General features: G+C 44.2%; 3 protein-coding genes across 14 annotated transcripts in view; 1 reads left to right on the top strand and 2 right to left on the bottom strand.

Annotated features, from left to right (window-relative positions):
- LMLN (leishmanolysin like peptidase) overlaps window positions 1–6,640 on the bottom strand; it is a 91,790-nt gene extending 85,150 nt beyond the window's left edge. For all 4 annotated transcript variants that reach the window (XM_058426647.1, XM_058426648.1, XM_058426649.1 and 1 more), the window contains exon 1: window positions 6,435–6,640. In XM_058426647.1, the coding sequence (XP_058282630.1) occupies window positions 6,435–6,629 (195 nt within the window). In that variant the 5' untranslated portion in view covers window positions 6,630–6,640. The remainder of the gene's footprint in view (window positions 1–6,434) is intronic.
- A 92-nt stretch (window positions 6,641–6,732) lies between these two features.
- IQCG (IQ motif containing G) overlaps window positions 6,733–24,685 on the top strand; it is a 79,434-nt gene continuing 61,481 nt past the window's right edge. For 4 of the 8 annotated variants that reach the window (XM_032171993.2, XM_058426126.1, XM_058426123.1 and 1 more), the window contains exons 1-3: window positions 17,279–17,326; window positions 21,484–21,550; window positions 22,795–23,068. In XM_032171993.2, coding sequence (XP_032027884.1) covers window positions 21,543–21,550; window positions 22,795–23,068 — 282 coding nt within the window. In that variant the 5' untranslated portion in view covers window positions 17,279–17,326; window positions 21,484–21,542. Of the gene's footprint in view, window positions 6,854–6,907; window positions 7,030–7,154; window positions 7,350–17,273; window positions 17,719–21,483; window positions 21,551–22,794; window positions 23,069–24,685 lie in introns of those variants that run through there. The other 4 variants (XM_058426124.1, XM_058426125.1, XM_032171992.2 and 1 more) reach the window with 4 other exon arrangements.
- RPL35A (ribosomal protein L35a) lies at window positions 10,395–17,085 on the bottom strand. 2 transcript variants are annotated; one of them, XM_032171996.2, is made up of 5 exons: window positions 16,945–17,085; window positions 16,175–16,217; window positions 15,846–15,998; window positions 12,861–13,005; window positions 10,395–11,265 (listed from the first exon to the last, which is right to left on the bottom strand). In XM_032171996.2, exons 1-5 carry the CDS (start codon window positions 17,012–17,014, stop codon window positions 11,242–11,244), a joined length of 435 nt encoding a protein of 144 aa, XP_032027887.1. In that variant the 5' UTR covers window positions 17,015–17,085; the 3' UTR covers window positions 10,395–11,241. The 2 variants fall into 2 exon arrangements, with proteins under 2 accessions (XP_032027887.1, XP_032027888.1); XM_032171997.3 differs by having other exon boundaries at window positions 16,866–16,978.

Genomic DNA, 24,685 nt, shown 5'->3' with positions numbered 1-24,685 from the left:
CTTAAGCCAAGTCGTTTAAGGCTGTATAGTGAGCTATGATTGTGCCACTATACTCCAGCCTGGATGACAGAGTAACACCCTGTCTCTAAAAAAATAAAAATATATAGATGTAAAATCATCAACAAAATATTAGCAATTCAAACCCAGCAAAATGTAAAAAGGGTAATAAATCATCACCAAGTGAGATTCATCTCAAGAATGCAAGGCTGATTTGACATTCAAAAAAATCAATCAATGTACTCATAATATCAACAGAGTAAAGAAGAAAAGCCACATGATTGTATCAACTGGTGCAAGAAAGACAGTGAACAAAATTCAACATCCATCCATGATTTAAAAAAAAAAAACTCTCAGCAAACTAGGTATAGAAGGGAATTTTCTTAATTTTATAAAGCATACCTATCCAAAAACTCCACAATTAATATTTTTAATAGCAGAAGACAATGTTTTCCCTCTAAGATCAGAAACAAGACAAGGATGTCTACTCTCACCACTCTTATTCAACATCATGCCCCAGACAGTGTGATAATATTAACATTAAAGATGTAATAGGCCGGGTGTGGTGGCTCATGCCTGTAATCCCAACACTTTGGGAGGCTGAGGCGGGTGGATCACTTGAGGTCAGGAGTTTGAGACCAGCCTGGCTAACATGGCGAAACTTGTCTCTACTAAAAATACAAAAATTAGCCAGGCATGATGGCGGGCGCCTGTAATCCCAGCTACTCTGGAGGCTGAGGCAGGAGAATCGCTTGAACCTGGGAGGAAGAGGTTGCAGTGAGCCAAGATTGTGTCACTGCACTCCAGCCTGGGCGACGCAGAGAGACTCTGTCTCAAAAATAAAAACATGCAATAAAGAAAAGATATATATTGTAATGCCTAAAATGCACAAGCACACATGCACACACACAGGTAAATGGAGGAAACTGAAAAGATACACATGTAAGCTTGAACCACAAGCAAGCTAAATACACCTATTTTCTCTTGTATTAATATAGTCTTTATTAGGCTGGAGCACAGTGGTGCAAACCTGGCTCACTGCAGCCTTCACCTCCTGGGCTCAAGTGATCCCCCCGCCTCAGTCCCCCCAAGTAGGTGGGACTACAGGTGCACAACATCACACCCAGCTAATTTTTGTATTTTTTGTAGACACGGGGTTTCACTAAGTTGCCCAGGCTGGTCTTGAACTCCTGAGCTCAAGCGATTTGCCACCACAGCCCCCAGAAATGCTGGACTTATAGGCATGAGTGACTATACCTGGCCAATAACTTTTAATAGAGAAAATCTGAAGTAAAGTATCAATCACCTCACCTTATTAACATGTATAGAAATCTATATTCAATAACTACAGAATAGGCCAGGTACAGTGGCTCATGTCTATAATCCCAGCACTTTGGGAGGCCAAGGCAGGAGGATTGCTTGAGTCCAGGAGCTCAAGACCAGCCCGGGCAACATACTGAGATCCCATCTCTAAAAGAATAAAATAAAATAAAAAAACCATAGAATACATATTCTTTACAAGTACACATGAAAAATTAAACAGGATAGATCATATTCTAAACCATAAATAAAATAATCTCAGCCCGGTGCAGTGGCTCACGCTTGTAATCCCAGCACTTTGGGAGGCTGAAGCAGGAGGATTGCTTGAAACTGGGAGTTCAAGACCAACCTGGGCAACATAGCAAGACTCTGTCTCTACAAAAATAAAAATAAAAAATTAGCCAGGTGGTGGCATGTGCCTGAAGTCCTAGCTACTCATAAGGTTGGGGCGGGGAGATTGCTGGAATACAGGACTTCGAGGTGGCAGTGAGCTATGATCATATCACTGCACTCCAGCCTGGGTGACAGAGGGACACCTTGTCTCTTTTCTTTCTTTCTTTCTTTTTGAGACAGAGTTTCACCCTTGTCGCCCAGGCTGGAGTGCAATGGCACAATTTCGGCTCACTACAAACTCCACCTCCTGAATTCAAGCAATTCTCCTGCCTCAGCCTCCAGAGCAGCTGGGATTAAAAGCGCCCGCCACCATGTCTGTTTAATTTTTGTATTTTTAGTAGAGACAGGTCTCAGCATTTTGGCCAGGCTGGTCTCAAACTCCTGACCTCAGGTGATCCACCCACCTCGGCCTCCCAAAGTGCTGGGATTACAGGCGTGAGCCACTGCACCCGACCGAGACCTTGTCTCTTAAAAAACTTTTTTAGGCTGGGCTTGGTGGCTCATGCTTGTAATCCCAGCACTTTGGGAGGCCGGGGCAGGCAGATTACGAGGTCAAGAGATCAAGACCATCCTGGCCAACATGGTGAAACCCCATCTCCACTAAAAATACAAAAATTAGCTGAGTGTGGTGGCATGCACCTGTAATCCCAACTACTCAGGAGGCTGAGGCAGGGGAATCGCTTGAACTCGGGAAGCAGAGGTTGCTCTGCTGAGATTGCGCCACTACACTCCAGCCTGGGCAACAGAGCAAGACTCTGTCTCAAAAAAAAACAAAAAACAAAAAAAACAAAAATTTTAACCTAAATGATAATTAAAATACAAAGTGTCAAAATTTGTGAAGAGCGGCTAAAGTTGTACTTAGAAATTTATATCTTTGAATGTTTATATTAGAAGGAAAAAAAGGTTAAAAAACAGCCATCTAAGTTTCCACCTAACAATACGAGCAAACTAAGTCCACAATAAGTAGAAAAAGGAAATAACAAAGAACAGAAAACAATGAAATAGAAACAAACATTAAAGAAAATTACCAAAGCCAACATGACCAAGTAAGGTTTATCCCAAAAAAGCAACGTTGATTTACTATTGGAAAATGCAATGTAATCTACCACATAACAGTTCATAAAGTGAGAAACTATATGATTATCTCAATAATTACCAGAAAAAACAAAAAGCATTTGACAAAGTTTGTCCTCACTCAGAATAAAAACCCTCGGGAAACCAGAAACCAAAGGGAGCTTTCTCAATCTGATAAAGGGAACTACAAAAAAATGTAAAGTTAACATCATACTTAATGGTCAGAGACTGGTCCTAAGATCAGGAACAAATGGCAAGGAGGCGTGCTATCTCACTTTTGCTCAGCCTGGAACTGGATGTCCTCACCAGAGCAATAAGGGGGAAAAAATACATAAATGATACAAAACTACAACAACAAAAATTGTTCCTATTTATAGTTAATACATTGCTAACATCAAAAATTGTAAGGGAGGAAACCCTAGTAGAATAAATAAGTTTAGCTAGGTCTCAGAGGACAAGGTTAATATACAACAATTATTTTTACCTACTAGCAGTGTATTTTTACATAATAGCAGCAAACAATTGGAAAACTTTAACCATAATTCCACTGACAATGGCATCAAAAAAAGGCTCAGGAAAACATTTCACAAAAAACATGCAAGATCTGGCTGGGCACGGCGGCTCATGCCTGTAATCCTGGCACTTTGGGAGGTCGAGTCAGGAGGATCGCCTGAGGCCAGGAGTTCGAGACTCGCCTGGACTCTGTCTCTACAAAAAATAAAAAATTAGCCAGGTGTAGTGGTGCATACCTGTAGTCCCAGCTACTTGGGAGATTAAGGCAGAAGGATCATTTGAGCCCAGGAGTTCAAGCCTGCTGTGAGCTATGATTCTGCCACTGCACTCCAGCCTGAGTGACAGTGCAAGACTGTCTCAAAAAGAAAAAAATAAAGAGAGAGAGAAAAGAAAACAGAAGAAAAAAATGCAAGATCTATACATTTTTGCTGAGAAAAAATATGCATCACCTCAATAAATGGAGAAACATACATTATGTTCATGGATTGAAAGACTTGATACTGTTAGATATCAATTATCTCCAAATCATCTATAGAGTAAATGTAATCCCAATCATAAACCCATCAGGCTTTTTTGAAGAAACTGAGAAGCTGACTCTAAAATTTATATGGATCTGTCTTTGAGCTTCCCCCTGCCAAGAAATAAATAAATTTATATGGAAATATAAAAGCTTTAAAATAGCCAAAATCATTTTGAAAAGGAAGAACAAAGCAGGAAGGCTTACAATAACAATACTGTCTGATTTCAACATTTATTACAGAGGTACATAATCAAGGCAACTGAATACCCATATGGGGCAAAAAAAAAAAAAAAAAAGGATATTGATCCCCTATCTCGCATCATATATAAAAATTAATTTCAGATGCATCATAATCGTAAAAGTGAAGGCTTCTAGAACACAGCAGAATATTTTTATGACCTAGTGGGTATTTAAAGATTTCTTAGAAAGGACATCTGTTGGTGAGGATATGCAGCAACCATAACTAATATTTTGTTGATGGGGGTGTAAAATGGTACAGTATTTTGGAGAAAGGGTTAGTATTTTTTATAAACATTCACCTACACTTGACCCAGTAATTTCACTCCTAGGTTTTTATCCAAGAACAATGAAAACATATATCCACAAAAATTACTGTACAAGAATATTGACAGCAGCTTTATTTATAATAGCTAAAATCTGGAAGCAACCAAAATACCCATCTTTGAACAAGACAATGGAAAAACAAATTGTGATATAGGTATTCGATGGAATACTCAGCAATGCAAAGGAATAACTTACTATCACACACAACACGAACCTCACTGACATAGTGCTGAGCAGATGCCAAATACAGAGGAGTACACACCATATAATTCCATTCAATACACGAAGCTCTAGAATTGGCCAAACTAATCTAGTATTTAAAAAAAACAATTAGAAAACTAGTTGCCTGGGGTGGGCAGGAGACTGGCACAGGACAGGAGGGAACGTTCTGGAGATGTGGGAATGTTCTATGTTGTGATCGGTTGTATGCTTTATGTGGATGCGCATGGATACATCTGTGGCATTTCAATATATGTAAATTTTACCAAAAAACTTTTCAAAAGAACAGTAACTCAAGTAGGGGGTTGCGGAATGGCTGAAAGTATATGAAACAAGAATGGCAGAACCTTAAAGCTAGGTGATGGGTCCATGGGGGTTCATTAAATTATTCTGATGTTGTTTGTACCGGCATAATAAAAGGTAAAAACAAAACTTACAGGTTTTAGTTGAGAATCAGTTAAAAAGTAAACCTGTTTTGTAGCTCCCCAACACCACCAAAACCAAAAAAGTTATATAATTTCCTGTAGCATTGAACAGAGGTATAGTCATTAGCATAACTACAGTGAACACTGTAGTTTCTGCCTATACTCTGTGCCCAGGTTAAAGCAAGGAGAATAGTGAGGACGACAGGGTATTTATATACTCTATGAGGAACTAGGGAAACGTATTAGGGACCAGGACTCTTTCTCTTATTTTACTCGAAATTAAAAGAGAGAAGTGCAGGGTTTTGTGGGAAATTTTTTTTAAAGAACTCAGCCAAAATGCAGTGTCATAATAAAAGCTGCAAAAAAGCTATAAACTCCGAAGTTAATATTTTGGCTCACTTGGTTATGAAGAGCATGCATGTAACATTTTGGGAAATTACCCTAAAAATGAGTGTCTTTAGATTTCTGGGCTGAACTGAACACGTGTAGGTGTATCAGCATGCAGCCCTGCCCCAGGTACTCTCCCTCCTTTTCTCAAAGAATATGGATTATCGTGGACCCACCTCTGACCTAAATACTGTGAAGGAATCAAAGTACAAAACACAAACCTTATCCCACGGAACCTTATAATCTAACTGCAAAGGCAAGATACGCCTAAAAAATAAGCCATTACCCCATAGCAGTACTTGGTTAAATGCCAGGAGGGAGTACAGATAGGATGTACTTTTTAATGAAAAGAATATTGCGCTGTGGTGCTTTCAGCAGGCTGCCTTGAACTTAGGGAATTTGAAATGAGACAAAGAATTTAAGCACGGAGAAAAATGGGATGGGAGGCGGGCAGGCACTTCCAGAGCAGAGGAACCGGGTAAAGCAAACCAAGTGACGACATAACGTGAAAAGAAACCTGCATTTTGTCTCAGTGAGCCCCTAATATCCCTCCAACGCCTCTGTCTGGCTCTCCGTTCAACGTCTTCCCGAAACTTCAGGTCAGCGGTTCCTAAAGTGGTCCCCGGACAAGCATACCTCACCAACCAGCTGGGAACGTAAACTGTCAACTCTGGGGACTCACCCCAGACCTACTGAGTCATTAAGTGGGGACTGAGGGCGGCAATCTGTGTTGTACCATGTGCGTCGGGTGACTGTGATGCACGCTCAAGTTTGAAAACCACTCATCGAGGGTTACCGCTAAGCACAACCCTCCGCACAGAAGTGATACTGTTCTGAGCACCTAACAGCCAACTTGCAGGGTGTAGGGAGCTGAGAGCGGGTCCCAGGCCTGTAAGAGTTCAGGCTCTGCCCCAATTTCGCTTTCTCATCCAGGACACCTTCTCCCAGTCACTATCTCCTACGCCTGCTCCTTCCGGATGACTTTACCCTGAGAGGGCCCGCTCCCGCCCCTGTCGCCCTACCTCAGTGTCAGAGGGGACGTGGTGCCGGCAGGGAGGGGAACTGCCCAAGGAGACGGGAGTAGATGTGGCGCTGGCCCGGAGCCCGCCCAACAGGAGTAAAACGCTTCGGACCCACACAGACCCGCTCCAGCGCCACCGGCTCCGACCTGGGCCTGAGCCCGAGCAACCCGCTCCTCCGCCCCACTCGGCCGCCATCTTCGGGCCGAGCGTCGTTACCATGGAGTGCGTGACGCCTCTGCGCCCGCGCCGGCCCCGCCCCTCGACGCTCGGGGCAGACGGAGGGCCCAGCAGGCAGAAAGGCGCTTTCCGATTGGACAGCGTCACCCGCTGGAAGTTCGCCGCAGAAGATGAGGGCGGCGATCACGTCCATCGCGTCTCGTGGCGCGAAGCCGACCAATAAATGCTGTTTGGAGGCTGACGTGAGTGGGGCTGTGGGAGGAAGAAGGGCTGGCGGGCGTCGGCCGTATGTGGGTGTCTGAGGCAGTTTTTCAGTTCTTTCATTTACCAAAGTGATATGCACCTACTAGGTGCCAGGTGTTCAGAGGGACATACAACCCTCTGTAAAATCTTTCAGTGTAGTCCTCTGTATGAAAAGGTGAGTGGAATACTTTCATTTACTTATCCTGAGTCACCAACTTTAGGCCCATTACTTAGCTAAGGCCATTTCCTATAAAAATCAGTGATACACCCTTTACTCTTTTACTCAACTCCATCTTTTAGTTTGCAACCAAGAATTGCCACTGCAACTGAGATAAGGGGGATCCTGGCCATTAAGGAAACCTTGCCTTCGAAACTGAGCCGTGAGGAACTATACAAAATGGGAAATTGGGGCAAATCCCAGTGGCTCATGACACTAAGAAGTAAAATTACGAACTCAAACACTGAGCTGGAAGTCATTCAACGGGAATTGAATAGGTAAGCTACTATACTGGGAAATGAAGGGGTAGGAAAGAAGGAAAACCTCAAGTTACAAACTATGGGTGGAGATTACGGACTCAGATACGAGGATGGTGTTTGAAGTATTACCATTTTACAAGTAAATACTAAATGTGTGTATCATCCCACAGCTAGTGGAAGGTGGGATTCCAAACCACATTTGTAACTTAGGAAACGTGCCCTTTCCACTACAATACCACAAATAAATTGCTGTTGTGAATAAAGAATGGAACCAGGCCGGGCGCGGTGGCTCACGCTTGTAATCCCAGCACTTTGGGAGGCCGAGGCGGGCGGATCACGAGGTCAGGAGATCGAGACCACGGTGAAACCCCGTCTCTACTAAAAAAAAATACAAAAAACTAGCCGGGCGTGGTGGCGGGCGCCTGTAGTCCCAGCTACTCAAGGCTGAACCGGGGAGGCGGACTTGCATGACCGAGATCCCCACTGCACTCACCTGGGGACAGAGACCGCTCAAAAAAAGAATGGAACCAGTCATCTTAAGCTCCTGGCTGTAACAATAGTATTATGCTAAGGAAAGGCTGTTTCTTTTTTTTTGAGACAGAGTTTCACTCGTCGCCCAGGCTGGAGTGCAGTGGCGCAATCTCGGCTCACTGCAACCTCTGCCTCCCGGGATCAAGCGATTCCCCTGCCTCAGCCTCCCGAGTAGCCGGGATTACAGGGGCCCACCACCACACCCGGCCAATTTTTGTGTTTTTAGTAGAGACGTAGTTTCACCACGTTGGCCAGGCTGGTCTCAACCTCATGACCAAGTGATCCGCCCGCCTCCGCCTCCCAAAGTGTTGGGATTACAGGCATGAGCCACCAGGCCCAGCCAGGAGGCAAAGCTGTTTCAATGGCCTAGTGAACAAGCTACCAGCCACGCAAACCCTTTCCTGTAAACCACGTGACTCCTCCTTTGGCAACGGTGACTTGAGTACTTTTGCCTTAATTTCCGTATGGGAGCAGAAAAACATAAAAACATATTTTACAAATGCTGCATCATCTCAGTAAGAGCATGTATTTGCTTGAGTCTCATCTGCCATTGCACTTGTAAGTCACTCAAGTTACCCTAAAGTCTCAACCTTTTGTTTCCCCCGCTTTGCTCAGATGCCTACCACTTATTGTGTAAGCACCTCCATTGCTCTCCTCTGTTCCACTCAGAATACCATCCACTTCTCCATATGCCTAACCTAGACCTGAAATACCCATCTGTCCTCGTGGATCTGTCCACAGGTTAACATCTTACAGCTTCCTCAAGTTCAACTTTTGCTCCTCCCACAAAACCATCTCCTGGTTCCCCAACTTTGCAAATGCACCATTACCCATCCAGCCCCCATAGCCAGAAACATGTTAGAATTCTCCACTGGAGACTGAAAAGCCCACTGATTTTCCCTTGTTTATGCTGGGCTGCCACTGGGATATAAAATACTAATCTGAGCTGGACATTGTGGCTCTCATCTGTAACCCCAGTACTTTAGGAGAACAAGGCAGGGGGATCACTTGAGGCCAGGAATTAAAGGGACCAGCCTGGGACCCCGAAAAAAAAATTTACTTAGCTGGACGTGGGTGACATGCACATGTAGTCCTAGATTCTCTGGAGGTTGTGGACAGAGGATTGCCTGAGCCTGGAAGTTCAAGGGTGCAGTGAGCTATGCTCACACCACTGCACTGCAGGCTGGGCAACAGAAACCGTCGCAAATGAGGAGTAAATTTTAAAATTTCCTGTGAATCAAGTTCTTCAGTGACATTGTATTACACACAAGAACAATCTTAAGCCTAAGATCCTCAGTACAGTACAAGAGACCTCATGTGGCATTTTAGTTTTCTGGACTTTCCAGTCAGCCACTTGTGTTCCTAAAATCTTCCTGCCATTTCCTCTTTGAGATGCCTCTGTATTTCTTCCTCTACACTTCATAGTTTTGTTACGTAGCCAGTATACCTCTGCATGCTTCTATCCCTGAATACCCTGAGTACTGATCACATCTACTTAACTGGCACAAGGAACACAATAGGTACTTTTAGCTTATGTTGGCCTTTTGGAGTGGGTGTCCAAGATCAGCACTTCCTCCCGCTGACCATGTTAATTCCCAAGTTCAATTTCATTAGCATTCTAATATACAACTTCCAACTTCTGGCCTTGAAGTACTGCTCACTTCTGGTGAATACAGCATCAGTGCACTTTGTTTGCCTTAAAACCACAATCCTAATAAATGAGCCTGGCAGAGTACTAATACAAGCCCATGTCCATGAAGCATGGGACTCCAACGATGGCAACTTCGGCCTGCGTACCACCACTGGACGGACCAAACCTTTCTTAGAACTGCCAGTGCGACAGAGGGACCTCTGGGGGAGGAGGGCTTCTTGCTTTCTCTTGGGTCAGTAGATCTCACTACCCTCTTTGTAGGTTAGCAGATTTTTAACAGGATGTTACTGGAGGAAGGGGAAGCGGGAAAGCTGGGACAGTATTCCCACTCTTTTCCCTTACTACAAAAACTTCCCTTCTCAGTCCTGCCTCCAGGAGATGGAAGACCAAATAACACAATAGCCAGCGTGCTCTTCCTACCCAACCCTTTCTTTCACCCTCTTTCCCTAATATATTTCCAGCATGTTCTTTTGCAGCATAGAACCCATACACGTTTCAAAATTGCAAAGGGCTTAGGTGGCAAACTCAGTTTCTTGTTGACATTTTCAGTGCAATTTAAAGATCTGTTAATTTAAAAAACTACTGTGCTGTAGACATCAATAACCTTTGGGGGGGCGGGGGGAAGACTGTTACTGCATCAATTAGAAATCTACTACAACCTGGGCAACATAGCGAGCCCCATCTCCACAAATAACTAAAAAGTTAACTGGGTGTGGCTGCGCATGACTGTGGTCCCAGCTATTCAGGAGGCTGAAGCAGGTTTGCCCGAGCCCAGGAGGTTGAGGTTGCAGTAAGCTGTAATCACACCACTGCACTCCAGCCCAAGCAACAAAACAAGACCTTGTCTCAAAAAGAAAAAAAAAAAAAAAAAACTACAACCATACTGCAAAACTGATGCCTTGTTTTATTTTAGCATATCCCCAAGATATCTAAAATATTTGGGAGGCCTGCTTACTTCTTTAAAGTGCAATCTTGCACTTTACCAGATTAAAACATGAAGCCAAAGAAAGCTGCCGCCTTCCGTGCACTATTCCCAACCTCCATGTACCTACCATAGGATTGCTTTTTATGAGTGGAGTAATATGGCTTAATTCTATTTTAATATACTGGAATGCTTTGTCCAGTCACAAGTCTCAAGAGCTCCTCATCCCAGTCTATCCAAATGAACTGCCAAAGCCCATCAACATAATCTCCATTCAAATTTTAAGTTTCCCAATCTGTATTGAACAAATGCATAGTATCACAAAGCACTTGGCAGGTGTGGTGGCTCACACCCGTATCCCAGCACTTCAGGAGGCCAAGGAGGGAGGATCGGTTGAGCCCAGGAGTTTGAAGCCAGCATGGGCAAGAGTCAGACCCTCTCTACAAAAAATTTAAAAATGAGCCAGGCATGGTGGCATGAGCCTGCGGTCCCAGCTACTTCAAAGGCCAAGGGAGGATTGCTTGAGCCTTTGAATGTGAGGCTGCAGTGAGCACTACACTCCAGCATGGGCAACAGAGCAAGACTCTGTCAAAGATACTCGCATTAAAACCCGTTCCCTTCTAAATCTCTGTACTCGCCCTGTAATTTTCATCACGTCTCTCTGACCTCCTTGTACTCCAAAAATGCTGGGCAACCTCCATCATTTTAAGCATGTAGCAAACCATTTTAAGGTATTATGTTTTTTAATCCACTTAACAAAAATACAAGAGCACAAATCCACGTTTATTTATTGATTTTTTGTTAGTTTAAATCCTTGAGGGGTACAGCATCTGTGGGGAAAAAAGAACACATAAAACGTTAGGTGAATGTTATATATACATCTACAAATCAAGAACCGTAATATGGATAAATCTCTGAAAGGCTACCAATTACACGTTCTAGTGGTAAGGAAAGTTTTTATAGCCTTCAGTCTCTACGTGAATACACCATAAGAAACAGCACTCTTAAAAAAACAGGTACTGGCCAGGTGCTGTGGCTCATGCCTGTAATCCCATCATTTTGGGAGGCCCAGGCAGACGGATCCCAAGGTCAAGAGATCGAGACCATCCTGGCCAACATGGTAAAACCCTGTCTCTACTAAAAAATACAAAAATCAGCTGGGCATGGTGGTGGGCGCCTGCAGTCCCAGCTACTTGGGAGGCTGAGGCAGGAGAATCGCTTGAACCTGGGCGCTTGCAGTGAGGCAAGATCCCGCCACTCCACTCCTGCCTGGCAACAGAGTGAGACTCCGGTCTCAAAAAAAATAAAGAAAAAGAAAAACATGTACTAAAGGTACATTTAATTTTGCTTCTTCTAAAGACAGAGTAAAAGCCTCCTGTGCTGATAAACCCTAATGAACCATTTAGCAGGGTTCAACAGTACCCCCTGGCCCCAAGAATACATAGTATGCATATATTCTTGGCCCCAAGAATATACAGTCTGCATTCCAAAATGGACCCTGAAGAAAAAGCAGGAACTATTTGAGAACAATTACAGGAGAAAATTGAGAAAAACTTAAGAGTCCAAGGCTGGCACCAAAGACCTGAGATCTAGGAACATAAGGGTCTGTTTTCTTCATGTACAAAATAAAGCTACTAACACCTGTTTTAACAAGACTGACATGATGGAAATGGCAAAACATTAACAATTATGCCAGGAGTAACTGTTGAATTGTTGCTTTCTAGCAATTATTTCAGTGCCCAATAAATATCTTCACCAGAAAACTATTCAAGGCTGGCTGTGGTGGCTCAAGCATGTAATCCCAGCACTCTGGGAGGCCAAGGTAGGCAGATCACCTGGGCCCAGGAGTTCAAGACCAGCCCAGGCAACATGGAGAAACCGTATCATTGCCAAAAAAATACAAAAAATTATCTGGGCATGGTGGCATACACCTGTAATTCCAGCTACTTGGAAGGCTGAGGCACAAGAATCATTTGAACTTTGGAGGCAAAGATAGCAGCAAGCTGAGATCATGCCACTGCACTCCAGCCTGCGTGACAAAGTGAGACCTTGTCTCAAAAACAAACAAAACAAAAACCCCCAAAATTAGCTGGGTGTGGTGGCACGTGCCTATGGTCCCAGCTACTTGGGGGGCTGAGGTGGGAGGATTGCTTGAGCCCAGGAGGTTGAGGCTGCAGTGAGCTGTGATTATGCCAGTGCACCCCAGCCTGGGTGACAAAATGAGACCCTGTCTCCCAAAAAAAAAAACACAAAACACCTATTCTTTCAATTGCTATTTCTCTCCAGTGTTCTGCAATACACAAATTTTGCAGCATAATTTATTGGTGTCAATTTCACAACCATAGAGGGCCTCAGAAGTCAAAGCGCAACACCTTGAACTTAGTCTGATTCATCAGACCTCCGTTTTGCTAAAAACCATACTCACCACTCGGATTCTGTGTCCAATGGCCTTTGCAGGAAGATTGCTTCGGAATTTGGCACGAACCATGCCACTGTTTCCATGGGCCCGAGTTACCTTTCCCCAGATGACTCTGGTTTTGTTCGGTTTGCCGCCAGGAGTCACTGTGTTGCTGATTTTAAAAAGGAAAAGAAGAGGAATACAGGCCAATATAGTTGGATATAAATTCAAGGTGACCTCTAGACGAGTGGCTCTCAACCCTGGTTACCCACTTCACCTGAGAAACTTTAAATGCCTGGAACACCATTCATTCAACAGATACTTATCAAGTACCTATTGTATGTCAGGCCCTTCTGTAAAATACAGCAGCTATAAAACAAAAATCTCTTTCACACAATAACCAAGTGTAAGGAAAATACGTAGGTCAAATGATAACAGAGGCAATATTGAAAAAAAATAGCAAAAAAGGACAGGTGTGAGGATGTTTGTGTGTACAGAAAGGAGGAATTACCTGCCATTTTAAATAGCCAAGGAAAGTCTCACTGAGGTGACAATGGAACAAAGACTGGAAAGGGAGGGGAAATGCCATGAAGTGATCAGGGGATGACTATCGCAGGCACTGCAGCCAAGGACGATGTGTCCTGGCTGAAGGAAAGACTGAAGACACCAAGGGGTTAATCCCAGCTGAGATAAGAGAATTATGGAGCCTTTAATGATGGGCTTTTACTGAATGAGAGAAACCACCCAGGTTCCAGCAATGTACAAAGGATGTGACTTTATATATATTTCCTTTAAAAAAGACCACAGGGTTGTCTTGTCACCCAGGCTGCAGTACAGTAGCCCAATCATAGCTCACTGCAGCCTCTATCTCCTGGCATCAAGCAATCCTCCCACCTAGGCCTCTCAAATGTTGGGTATACAGGTGTGAGCCACTGCACCTGACTAAAATTTTAAAGGAACACATTGGCTATAGAAGAAAAGGTGGGGCAATGATTAAATCACTCCCAGAGATTTTAATTGGCTTGGAGTGGGTGAAGAAAATAGGATTTGCTCTTGTTGTCCAGGCTAAAGTGCAAAGGCACAATGGCTCACGCCTGTAATCCCAGCACTTTGGGAAGCTGGGGCGGGTGGATCAGGAGGTCAGGAGTTCAAGACCAGCCTGGCCAACATGGTGAAACCCCGTCTCTAGTAAAAATACAAAAAATTAGCCAGGCGTGGTGGCGGGCGCCTGTAGTCCCAGCTACTCGGAGAGGCTGAGGCAGGAGAATGGCGTGAACCCGGGAGGCGGAGCTTGCAGTGACCCGAGATTGCGCCACTGCACTCCAGCCTGGGCAACAGAGCGAGACTCCGTCTCAAAAAAAAAAAAAAAAAAAAAATACAAAAGTTAGCAGGGTGTGGTGGTGTGTGCCTGTAATCCCAGCTACTGGGGAGGCTGACGTTGCAGTGGGCTGAGATCACGCCACTGCACTCCAGCCTGGGCAACAGAGCAAGACGTTGTCTCAAAAAAAAAAAAAATGTCTACAGCATAAACATCTTCAGGCATGCATAAAAACTGTAATTTTGGCCTGGTGCAGTGACTTGTGCGATAATCCCGGCACTTTGGGAGGCCGAGGCATGTGGATCACTTGAGGTCAGGAGTTCAAGACCAGAGTGACCAACACTGTGAAAGCCCGTGTCTACTAAAACATAAAATTAGCTGGGTGTGGTGGCACATGCCTGTAATCCCAGCTAACTCGGGAGGCTGAGGCAGGAGAATCGCTTGAACCCGGGAAACAGAGATTGCAGTGAGCTGAGATCATGCCATTGCACTTTAGCCTGGACAACAAGAGCAAAACTCTGTCTCAAAATAGAAAGAAAGAAAAGAAAAAAAAGGGGGCAGGGTGCGGTGGCTCAAGCCTGTAATCCCAGCACTTTGGGAGGCAGAGGCAGGTGGATCACAAAGTCAGTTCAAGACCAGCCTGGCCAAAATGGTGAAACCCCGTCTCTACTAAATATACAAAAATTAGCCGGGCATGGTGGCGGGCGCCTGCAATCCCAGCTACTCGTGAGGCTGAGGCAGGAGAATCGCTTAAACCCAGGAGGTGGAGGTTGCGGTAAGCCCATATCGTGCCACTGCACTCCAGCCTGGGTGACACACTACGTCTCAAAAAAAAAAAGGAACTGTAATTTTAAGGCATTAACAAAATGCATTAAGCACAAGTGTTCTAAAAATCCTTAAATTCTGGCAAAAGGAGCCGAGAAAAAATATTAGAAACCTTAAAAGGATCACAATATAAGGAATTAGCTCCTTTATTGTTTACAAGTGCAAAAGGTACCGAAATCCAACACCACCCTCAGAAGTAACATCCTTCTAAAACTCCCCATTAAGTTCCTTATTGACGCAAAATAGAAGCCATAGCAATACCAATCCAGCCTGGCCAACATGGGGAAATCCATTCTCTAGTAAAAATACAAAAATTAGCCGGGCATGGTGGCACACCCCTGTAGGCCCAGCTACTCAGGAGGCTGAGGCAGGAGAATCGCTTGAGCCAGGAGACAGAGGTTGCAGTGAGCCAAGATCGCGCCACTGTGCTCCAACCTGAGCAACAGAGCGAGACTCTTGTCACAAAACACAAAAAAGCCAATACCAAGTACTGCAGCCAAATCTTTTATCATTTCAATAGGATAATGAGGCCAGGGGCGGTGGCTCAAGCCTGTAAGAGCACTTTGGGAGGCCGAGGTGGGCGGATCACCTGAGGTCAGGAGTTTGAGACCAGCCTGGCCAACATGGCAATACCCTGCCTCTACTAATAATACAAAAACTAGCCGGGCGTGGTGGCCGGCGCCTGTAATCCCAGCTACTCGGGAGGCTGAGACAGGAGACTTGCTTGAACCCGGGAGGCGGAGGTTTCGCTGAGGGGGACCAAGTCACTGCACTCCAGCCCAGGCAACAAAGCAAGACTCCGTTATATAAAAAAGAAATGAGGCAGATCTCAAATAAAAACCCAAAACCTACCAGTGTCATAAACTTACTTCTTTGCTTTGTATACATAAGCGCATCTCTTGCCCAAATAGAATTCTGTTTCATCTCGGGCGTAAACACCTTCAATCTTAAGAAGAGCTGTGTGCTCCCTTTGGTTCCGGAGACCCCGCTTGTAGCCAGCAAAAATGGCCTTGGACCACAGCCTACGACACAAAGATACACAACATGAAACATAAGCTTCAAAAAACCAATCTGACTTGTAATAACCCCCACCCAAGTCAGAGCAAACATCTAAGTTTTTTCTTGCCAATTTTAAGCTCGCGTTTACGTTCACGTCTAACACACAAAAACAAAGAACAACTATATTTAAAACGCGTACCTTCCAGACATAGTTCCTTTTATAAGTCCTGTCCCCAGCAGGCCTTAAAACAAACGAAAAGATTACTTTAAAACCAAGCCACACAAGTTTCCCACCTCGTCCCCTCTCGTTTAAGCCCCTAAGGCAAATTCCTTTTGGATCGGAGTTTCATGTAAGAGTTCGGGGACAACTATGCCAGAACATCCATATGAAACGCAGGGTCCGGCAAGATATTCAAACCTCAGAGAACAGCTGGTATCTAAGTAAACTTCAGAATGAAGACAAAACTAAGGGGCAGGAGTCACAAAAATGACTCTTAAAAAAGCCTGAGAAAATGCATGCCGTTATCAGCAGGCAACACTCAGGAAAAGAAACGAAGACTTAAGCGGAAACACACACGTAAGACTTCCATGCAATGGCTGGGGGAGAAAAGCTGAGGAAAGAGATTGGTCAGACAAGCAAAGGGAGGTTTGGACTGGGAGGAAACGGAAAAACCCTAGTCTAAAGGAAGCACTGCCTCATGGACAACTGCAGACGAACAAAAACATCCTTTCACTCCGCTCAGGCCCAGAAATTTAACTTGGATAACCCGGGCAGCCGTTCTCCGGGTGTCAGGGGACCAAACACCATCAGCCCAACATCTCCTCCATCCTGTTCTCCCTCTTCTTGAAACCCATAGAAATCAGTGGCTGGCAGAGGCTCCGATACGCACCGGCGACTCGCCAAGGTACAGGAACAAACCTACTCCGGTTATTTGCCCCCCAAATTTCAGCAGCAGGCGCCTCACTCACCTCCACAGGAGCCAAGATGGCGGGAAGAGAAGGACGAGGCCCCGCCGCATGGCCTTGTGGGATTAAACATCTTTCGACTCCGCCCTCAATTTAGGCATCTTCTCCAAACGCCAGAAAAGCAATCCGCGGAAATCGCCTTCTCACTGAAATAAGCCACATTCAATAGCACTCTTAAAATTATTTTCCTAAGTCCTTTCATCTTGGTAGGCTGCAAAATGTATTACTTGGGAACAGGGGAAGGCAAAATGGTAGCCAGCTAAATCCGCCAAAGCTGTGCGTTGCCATGGAAACAACTTAGTTTACTTCCTGCGTCCCCGGACGCCGTAGGTGGAAAGGCGAACCCTGAGTGGAGGACTTCTCACTGCTTAAAGAATGATTGACTGTAAGATTGATTTGCCAACAGTGGGGTGCTTTTCCCTCGATCCACACAGCAATAGACAGAACGGAAATTCTTGGATCCTAACCTAGCATGGAAGAGAAAGGCCGGGAGCACGAAGGCAGCAGGACCTCTTCCTTCTCTTTTTTCTTTTTCTATACTTCTTTTCTCCCCTCTACTTATTTATCTCTTTCAAGAAATGAGACTGGGCACAGTGGCTCACGCCTGTAAACCCAGCTCTTTGGGAAGCCGAGGCGGGAGGATCGCTTGAGGCCAGGAGTTCGAGACCAGCCTGGGCAACATAGTGAGACCATCCCTCCCCCTACCTCTACAAAAGAAAAAAAAAAATGAATGAAATGACTTAAGTTCTTACCGCCATTCTTCTTTTTGGATCCGAGGTATGAGGAGGACTGCCTGCAGGAGGCTTTATCTCCCTTTCAAGAGAACTCGTTTAGCTGTCTCGTGTCCGCACCTAGTAGGTCCTCCGTAGATACTTGTAGAGGTGGATTAGTGGACGCTGGAGATTCACATTTCCGAATTATTGCATATTTGTTTGGGTTACCCTATGGATTTATTCATTTATTTAACACATAGTTTAATGAATGGCTACTCTGTACCAAGGTTTGTGTAGGATGACACGGCAGTAAACAAACAAATCTATGCCCTCGTGGAGCTTACATCCTACGAGGGGGAGCAAGACAATGAGCAAGTAAAATAGATGACACGTTAGAAGATAATTTCTATGGAGAAAATTAAGCAGAGAGGCCACTGTAGAAGAGGCTTTCCCCGCTTTGAGATGGGAAGTATGTAAAAGAGGCTTCCCCCGCTTTGAGATGGGAAGTATTTAAGGGTTCTGAACGGAAGGGTGACTCTATCTGACTTTTGTATTGACAAAGTCACTGTGTTGAAACTGAAGGGAGGCAAGGGCATCAGCAGGAAGGTAATTGTAGGTTCCTGTAGTGACTATGATGAGAGGTGATGGTGTGTAAACAGGATATTGAGTACTGGAATTCTGAATATATTTAAATTCTGGCAAGATTCGCTGGTGGATGCAGAATGAGAGTAAAGTATGACTCCAAAGCTGTATGAAATAGATGTATATAAGTCACTTTTAAAATCAGATCCTCTCTTAAATACAACAGGATAGAACTTGTACTTTGTAGCCTACTACCCCACTCAGTGTTCTCTGTCCCAGAAAGAAATGTGCTAGAAATTTCACTATTAGATATTAATTTGTCAAAGTTCTATATGTAAGTCCTCCTGGGAGGAATAACACATTAAGTGTGAGTTTCATTCGTTTGCTCATGTATTATTCATTCCACAAATACTTATTGAGCACTGAAACTTAGCACCTGATACAACTGTGAGCATCGTTGTCATGTTGCCGCTTTCATGGAACAGTTGTCTAGTGGGGGGAAACTGACATAAACATAACAAACTGTGAACAGAGCTCTGCGGGAAAGTAGTGGCATGAATGCCCAGAAGCCTGATCTGGCCTGACGAGTGAGGGAAAGGATCACTTGGACAAGTGTCATTTAAGGCATTTTTCAAACTGCAGGTGATGACCCATTAGTAGAGCATAATAAGAATACTTTTTAAAACAAAGTATGGGCCGGGCGCGGTGGCTCACGCCTGTAATCCCAGCACTTTGGGAGGCTGAGGTGGGTGGATCATTTGAGGTCAGGAGTTTGAGACCAGCCTGGCCAACATAGTGAAACCCTGTCTATACTAAAAATACAAAAATCAGCCAGGGGTGGTGGTGTGTGCCTGTAATCCCAGCTACTTGGGAGGCTGAGGTACAAGAATCGCTTAAATCCAGGAGGTGGAGGTTTCAGTGAGCTGAGATCCTGCCACTGCACTCCAGCCTGGGTGACAGAGTGAGACTGTCTCAAAAAAAAAAAAAAAAAAAAAGTAAAGCAGGAGTGAAACTACAAGGGATGATGGAGTCTCCCAGGACCTAGGAAAGAAATAGTTACCTAAGCCCAAAGAGAGACGTTTGGAGAGAATTGCCTGACAGGAGCCATGACCTTTGATAGAGGAACATAACCAACCAATGATATTCTGGCAGAGAAGGAGCAGGGAGAATAAATGCCTGATCTCACTTCTCTACACTGAATCTCTTTCTGGAATCTCCCCTGGATATACTCCATATGGGTCCATCTCCCAGAGCACAGAAAATGTTAGAGATTTCACCTAGAAAAATGACACTGTCTTAAGCTGGTGATGGGTCAGTGGGACTTTACAAGGTGAAGAGGTGAGGGAAGAGTGGTTCCACTGGAAGGAATAGCAGGTGCAAAGACCCTGAGTTGCAAGGAAGCATGAGTCCATAGAAGAACTGAAAGAAGCCCATTGTGGCTGGAGCCCAGAGAGCAAGGAAAGGGCAGTTGTAGTTGGGTCTAGAGAGGAACAGAGGGGCCCAGATGATACAGACCTTGTGGACCAAGTCAAGAATTTTGTTCTTTGTCCTAAGGCAATGGGAAACCATTGAAGGGTTCTAGGGAAGGACATGATCAGATTATCCATTTTAAAAGATCACCCTTTCATCTTAAAAAGATCACTTCCTGAACCTTCTGTCAGGATAACAGAAAAAAAAATTTAAAAATTAAAAGATCACTTCTAACTTAGAGGTTGTTGGAGTAGTTCAAGCAAAAAAGAAAACAAGGAAACAAACAAACACAGCAACAACTAGGTCCAGCTTAGGAGATATGGAAATAGAAGGTAAAATCTGCCTGGGCGCCTTGGCTCACTCCTGTAATCCCAACACTTTGGGAGACTGAGGCAGGTGGATCACCTGAGGTCAAGAGTTCGAGACCAGCTTGGCCAACATGGTGAAACCCCGTCTCTACTAAAAATACAAAATGGTGGTGTGAGCCTGTAATCTCAGTTACTCAGGAGGCTGAGGCAGGGAAATCACTTGAACCTGGGAGGCAGAGGTTGCAGTGAGCCGAGATCGCGCCATTGTACTCCAGCCTAGGCAAGAAGAGCAAAACTCCATCTCAAAAAAAAAAAAAGAAAAGAAAAAAAAGAAAGATATTCTGCTTAATACCATGCTACTTTCTCCTAAAACTGCCCCTGCATCAGGACATTTGGGTAGTCTGAAGTACTTTTTCAAATTTACATGAAGATTCTGTTTTATATGTTTGAATTTTTGCATATAAGATTTTTTTGCAAGAGTCATATTTGCACCACCTCTCTCAGAGTTACTTTATTGTGGACAAATTTACATTGGAAACTCACCACTCACTGTCCATTTAGTACAACGCAAACTTCTCCATAGGGGTTCTCACTGTAAAGCTCATTTAAGCAGAAAGGATTTTGGTTTACTGAGGAGGGGTAACTAACATCTTGATAGCAGTGTTAAACTGATTTCCAGGATTAATACAGTTTTCTTTTTTTTTTTTTTTTTTTTTTTTTTTTGAGACAGAGTCTCGCTCTGTCGCCCAGGCTGGAGTGCAGTGGCATGATCTCTGCTCACCACAATCTCTGCCTCCCAGGTTCATGCCATTCTCCTGCCTCAGCCTCCCAAGTAGCTGGGACTACAGGCGCCCGCCACCACGCCCGACTAATTTTTGTATTTTTAGTAGAGACGAGGTTTCACCATGTTAGCCAGCATGGTCTCGATCTCCTGACCTCGTGATCCACCCGCCTCAGCCTCCCAAAGTGCTAGGATTACAGGCATGAGCCACCGCGCCCGGCCCCAATTAATACAATTTTTCTAAATGTCATCTCACTTATTCCTCTAAGTCTATGTGGAGCAAATTCTGTTATCTGGCAGACAAGATGAATTGAGTGATCTAATTAAATATTATAGTAATCAGAATGATAGAAAAAACCAAGTATATAGAGATGACTAATTAAAAATCGGTGATATAATAGAACATACTAAAACCATGTTGGACATTAATTTACCTTAAGAAGAGGCTCACAGAGTGCATGTGTCTTGAGTTTGGTAGAGCAATAATAATTCGGTCGACTTCTTCGTAGACCTGCACTCCATGATGTCGGTGGCTCTTTCGCCTCTGGGACTGCTCCGCTCTGCACAAAGAGGTGATAGTCACAGCTCCGTAATCATTTAATTTTCTCTTAATGAAATGGTATAGAAATAACTGAAACATCATTCAAGACGCCCATAAACTAATCTCAGTGTTTCTTTCCCATTTTAGGTAACTGCACTTTTGTGAGATTTTAAATATACCACAGAGGGTAACGAAACTACAGAAGAATGGAAGAGTATGTTTAAAATTCCAATGTTTTTTGTATACATGTATTTAAATTATGCCTTCTGTTAAATTTCTGTGTATACCTTATCTATTGCTGCATAACAGATTACCCCAGAACTTAGTGACTTGAAATATAAACATTTATTCTTTCCCACAGTTTCTGTGGGTCCCAAGGTTAGGAGCAGGTTAGCTGGATGGTGCTGGCTTGAGGTCTCTCCTGAACTTGAAGTTGGCCAGGGATGGCAATGATCTGAAGACTTGATGGGGGCTGGAGTATCCACTTCCAAGGTGGTTCATTGACAGAGCTGGCAAGTTGGTGCAGGCTGCCGGCAAGAGGCCTTGGTTCCTCACCCTCATGGATGTGTCCACAGTGCTGCTGAAGTGTCCTCATGCCAAGGCAGCTGTCTTCCCTCACAGTGAGAGATTTGAGAGAGTAAGGCAGAAGCTGCAATGTCTTTTATCACCTAGCCTTGGAAGTCACACTCCGTCATTCCCACCATAACCTTCTGGTTACATACGTTAGTCCTACTCAGTGTGGCGTAGACTACACAGAGGCATTAACACTAGAAAATGAGAATCATTTGGGCCACCCTGGAGGCTGGATACCACATTTTGTTTTTCACTCATCATGAGACACTTTTGGTTAGCATCTAAAGATACTCCTAGGGGAAAAAAAAAGTTAATTTTGGCTCAAATTCAAATTGATCAGAATAGCCAAATTGCATGAGCTACATACCTTTATTAAACAGTAGGCCAGGCGCGGTGGCTCACACCTGTAGTCCCAGCACTTTGGGAGGCTGAGTTGGGCAGATCACCTGAGGTCAGGAGTTCAAGACCAGCCTGACCAACATGGAGAAAACCAATCTCTACTAAAAACACAAACTTAGCCGGGTGTGGTGGCGGGTGCCTGTAATCCCAGCTACTTGGGAGGCTGAGGCAGGAGAATCGCTTGAAGCTGGGAGGTAGAGGTTGCGGTGAGCTGAGATAGCACCATTGCACTCCAGCCTGGGCAACAAGAGCGAAACTCCGTCTCAAAAAAAGAAAAAAAAAGAGTAATTTGTTTGCCTTAGGTTGGTCAAAATGGAAGATATTTAGCAGAATCACACGCCAAATCCTACTTTTTTTTAAATCTAGGTTATATTATATGACAACATGAATATCACAGGAGCCCAGCACATTGCTGCCTGTGCTTTTGAGTTAAAGTAATGTTTAAATATTGGTCGCTGACTTATTTTTTCTTTATTCTTTCCTTAGAGACAGCCTGGAAGACTCAAACCTTCCTCCAAAAGTTTGGCATCCTGAGATGACGGTGTCAGTGACAGGCGAACCACCTAGTACCATAGAAGAAGAAGGAATACCTAAAGAAACAGACATAGAAATCATCCCAGAAATCCTGGAAACTCTAGAGCCACTGTCCCTTCCAGATGTGCTGAGGATCTCGGCAGTTCTGGAGGACACCACAGACCAGCTCTCTATTCTAAACTACATCATGCCCGTTCAGTACGAAGGGAGACAGAGCATCCACATGGTATAGACCTGCTCACCATGAGTTAATTTTGCTTTATTTTTTATTTCTCCCTCATTTATAGTACTTATCCCATTAAATGTATTTATTTAGCTTTCTTTCTCTCTCTCTTTCCTTCTTTCTTTTTTTTTTTTTTTTTTTTTTTGACAGGGTCTCGCTCTGTGGCCTAAGTTGAGTGTAGTGGTGCCATCACGGCTGACTGCGGCCTCCACCTCCCAGGCTCAAGTGATGCTCCCACCTCAGCCTCCTGGGTAGCTGGGACTACAGGCCTGCACTACCACACCTGGCTAATTTTTTATAAAAATTCTATAGAGATGGGATCTCACTATGTTGTCCAGGCTGGTGCCATTAAATATCACATGGGAAATAGCACCTTTATTTCAGATAAAGGGGCTACAATAACTATCTGAGATATGCACTCTGAATTGATGGAGTGAAACTGCCATAACTCAAGGTACATTACCAGACAGAATATCCTTTTCCAGTATATTGGTTTTATCCAAAAAGGCCTCTACTGAAATCAGTATAAATACAACCTATATACTGAAGAGATGAAATTACTGAGTTGTCCCACCCAACTTGTATTTCTCAGCTGCTGAAACCTAACTGAACACTAGGGGGAGGAAATTCAACTCCACTCTTAACGTTGCTTAAATCTAAAATGACTTTGTTGTCACTGATGAATAGGTTACAACTTGCCTTCCTGAATATCCAGCCCCATTGCTGTGTCAGCCATTACATATTCAATAATATTTTGGACTCCTCTGTGAAGCAGCACTGAGTTATCAGAAAATTAACTTAGTAGTGAGCAAAGTCTTTATACATTTTTAAGCTCTTGTGCATTTCAGTAACTTAGGTTGTAGGTATAAAATGGAAACAATTTATAAATAGAAATACACATTTATCAAGTTTTAAATAACATTATATAACTTGTGCAGAAGATACTCTTTTTTTTGAGATAGAGTTTCACTCTTGTTGCCCAGGCTGGAGTGTCTAGGCTCACCACAACCTCCACCTCCCGGGTTCAAGCAATTCTCCTGCCTCAGTCTCCCAAGTAGCTGGGATTACAGGCATGCGCCACCACGCCCAGCTAATTTTGTATTTTTAGTAGAGATGGAGTTTCTCCATGTTGGTCAGGCTGGTCTTGAACTCCCAACCTCAGGTGATCTACCCACCTCGGCCTCCCAAAGTGCTGGGATTACAGGCGTGAGCCACTGTGCCCAGCCCAGAAGATATTCTTTTTTTTTTTTTTTTTTTTTTTTGAGACGGAGTCTCGCTCTATCGCCCAGGCTGGAGTGCAGTGGCGCAATCTCGGCTCACTGCAAGCTCCGCCTCCCGGGTTCACGCCATTCTCCTGCCTCAGCCTCTCCGAGTAGCTGGGACTACAGGCGCCCGCCACCACGCCCGGCTAATTTTTTGTATTTTTTTTTTTAGTAGAGACGGGGTTTCACCGTGGTCTCGATCTCCCGACCTCGTGATCCGCCCGCCTCGGCCTCCCAAAGTGCTGGGATTACAAGCGTGAGCCACCGCGCCCGGCCCAGAAGATATTCTTATGTCTGATTCTATGACCAATGAAAATTGCTATGTAAATAAGAGGGTAAATTGCTTTTCTTTTTTTCG

This window comes from Hylobates moloch, unplaced genomic scaffold (genome assembly GCF_009828535.3).
Source record: "Hylobates moloch isolate HMO894 unplaced genomic scaffold, HMol_V3 SCAFFOLD_13, whole genome shotgun sequence".
NCBI lineage: Eukaryota > Metazoa > Chordata > Mammalia > Primates > Hylobatidae > Hylobates > Hylobates moloch.
This window is presented reverse-complemented; position numbering and strand designations above follow the sequence as displayed.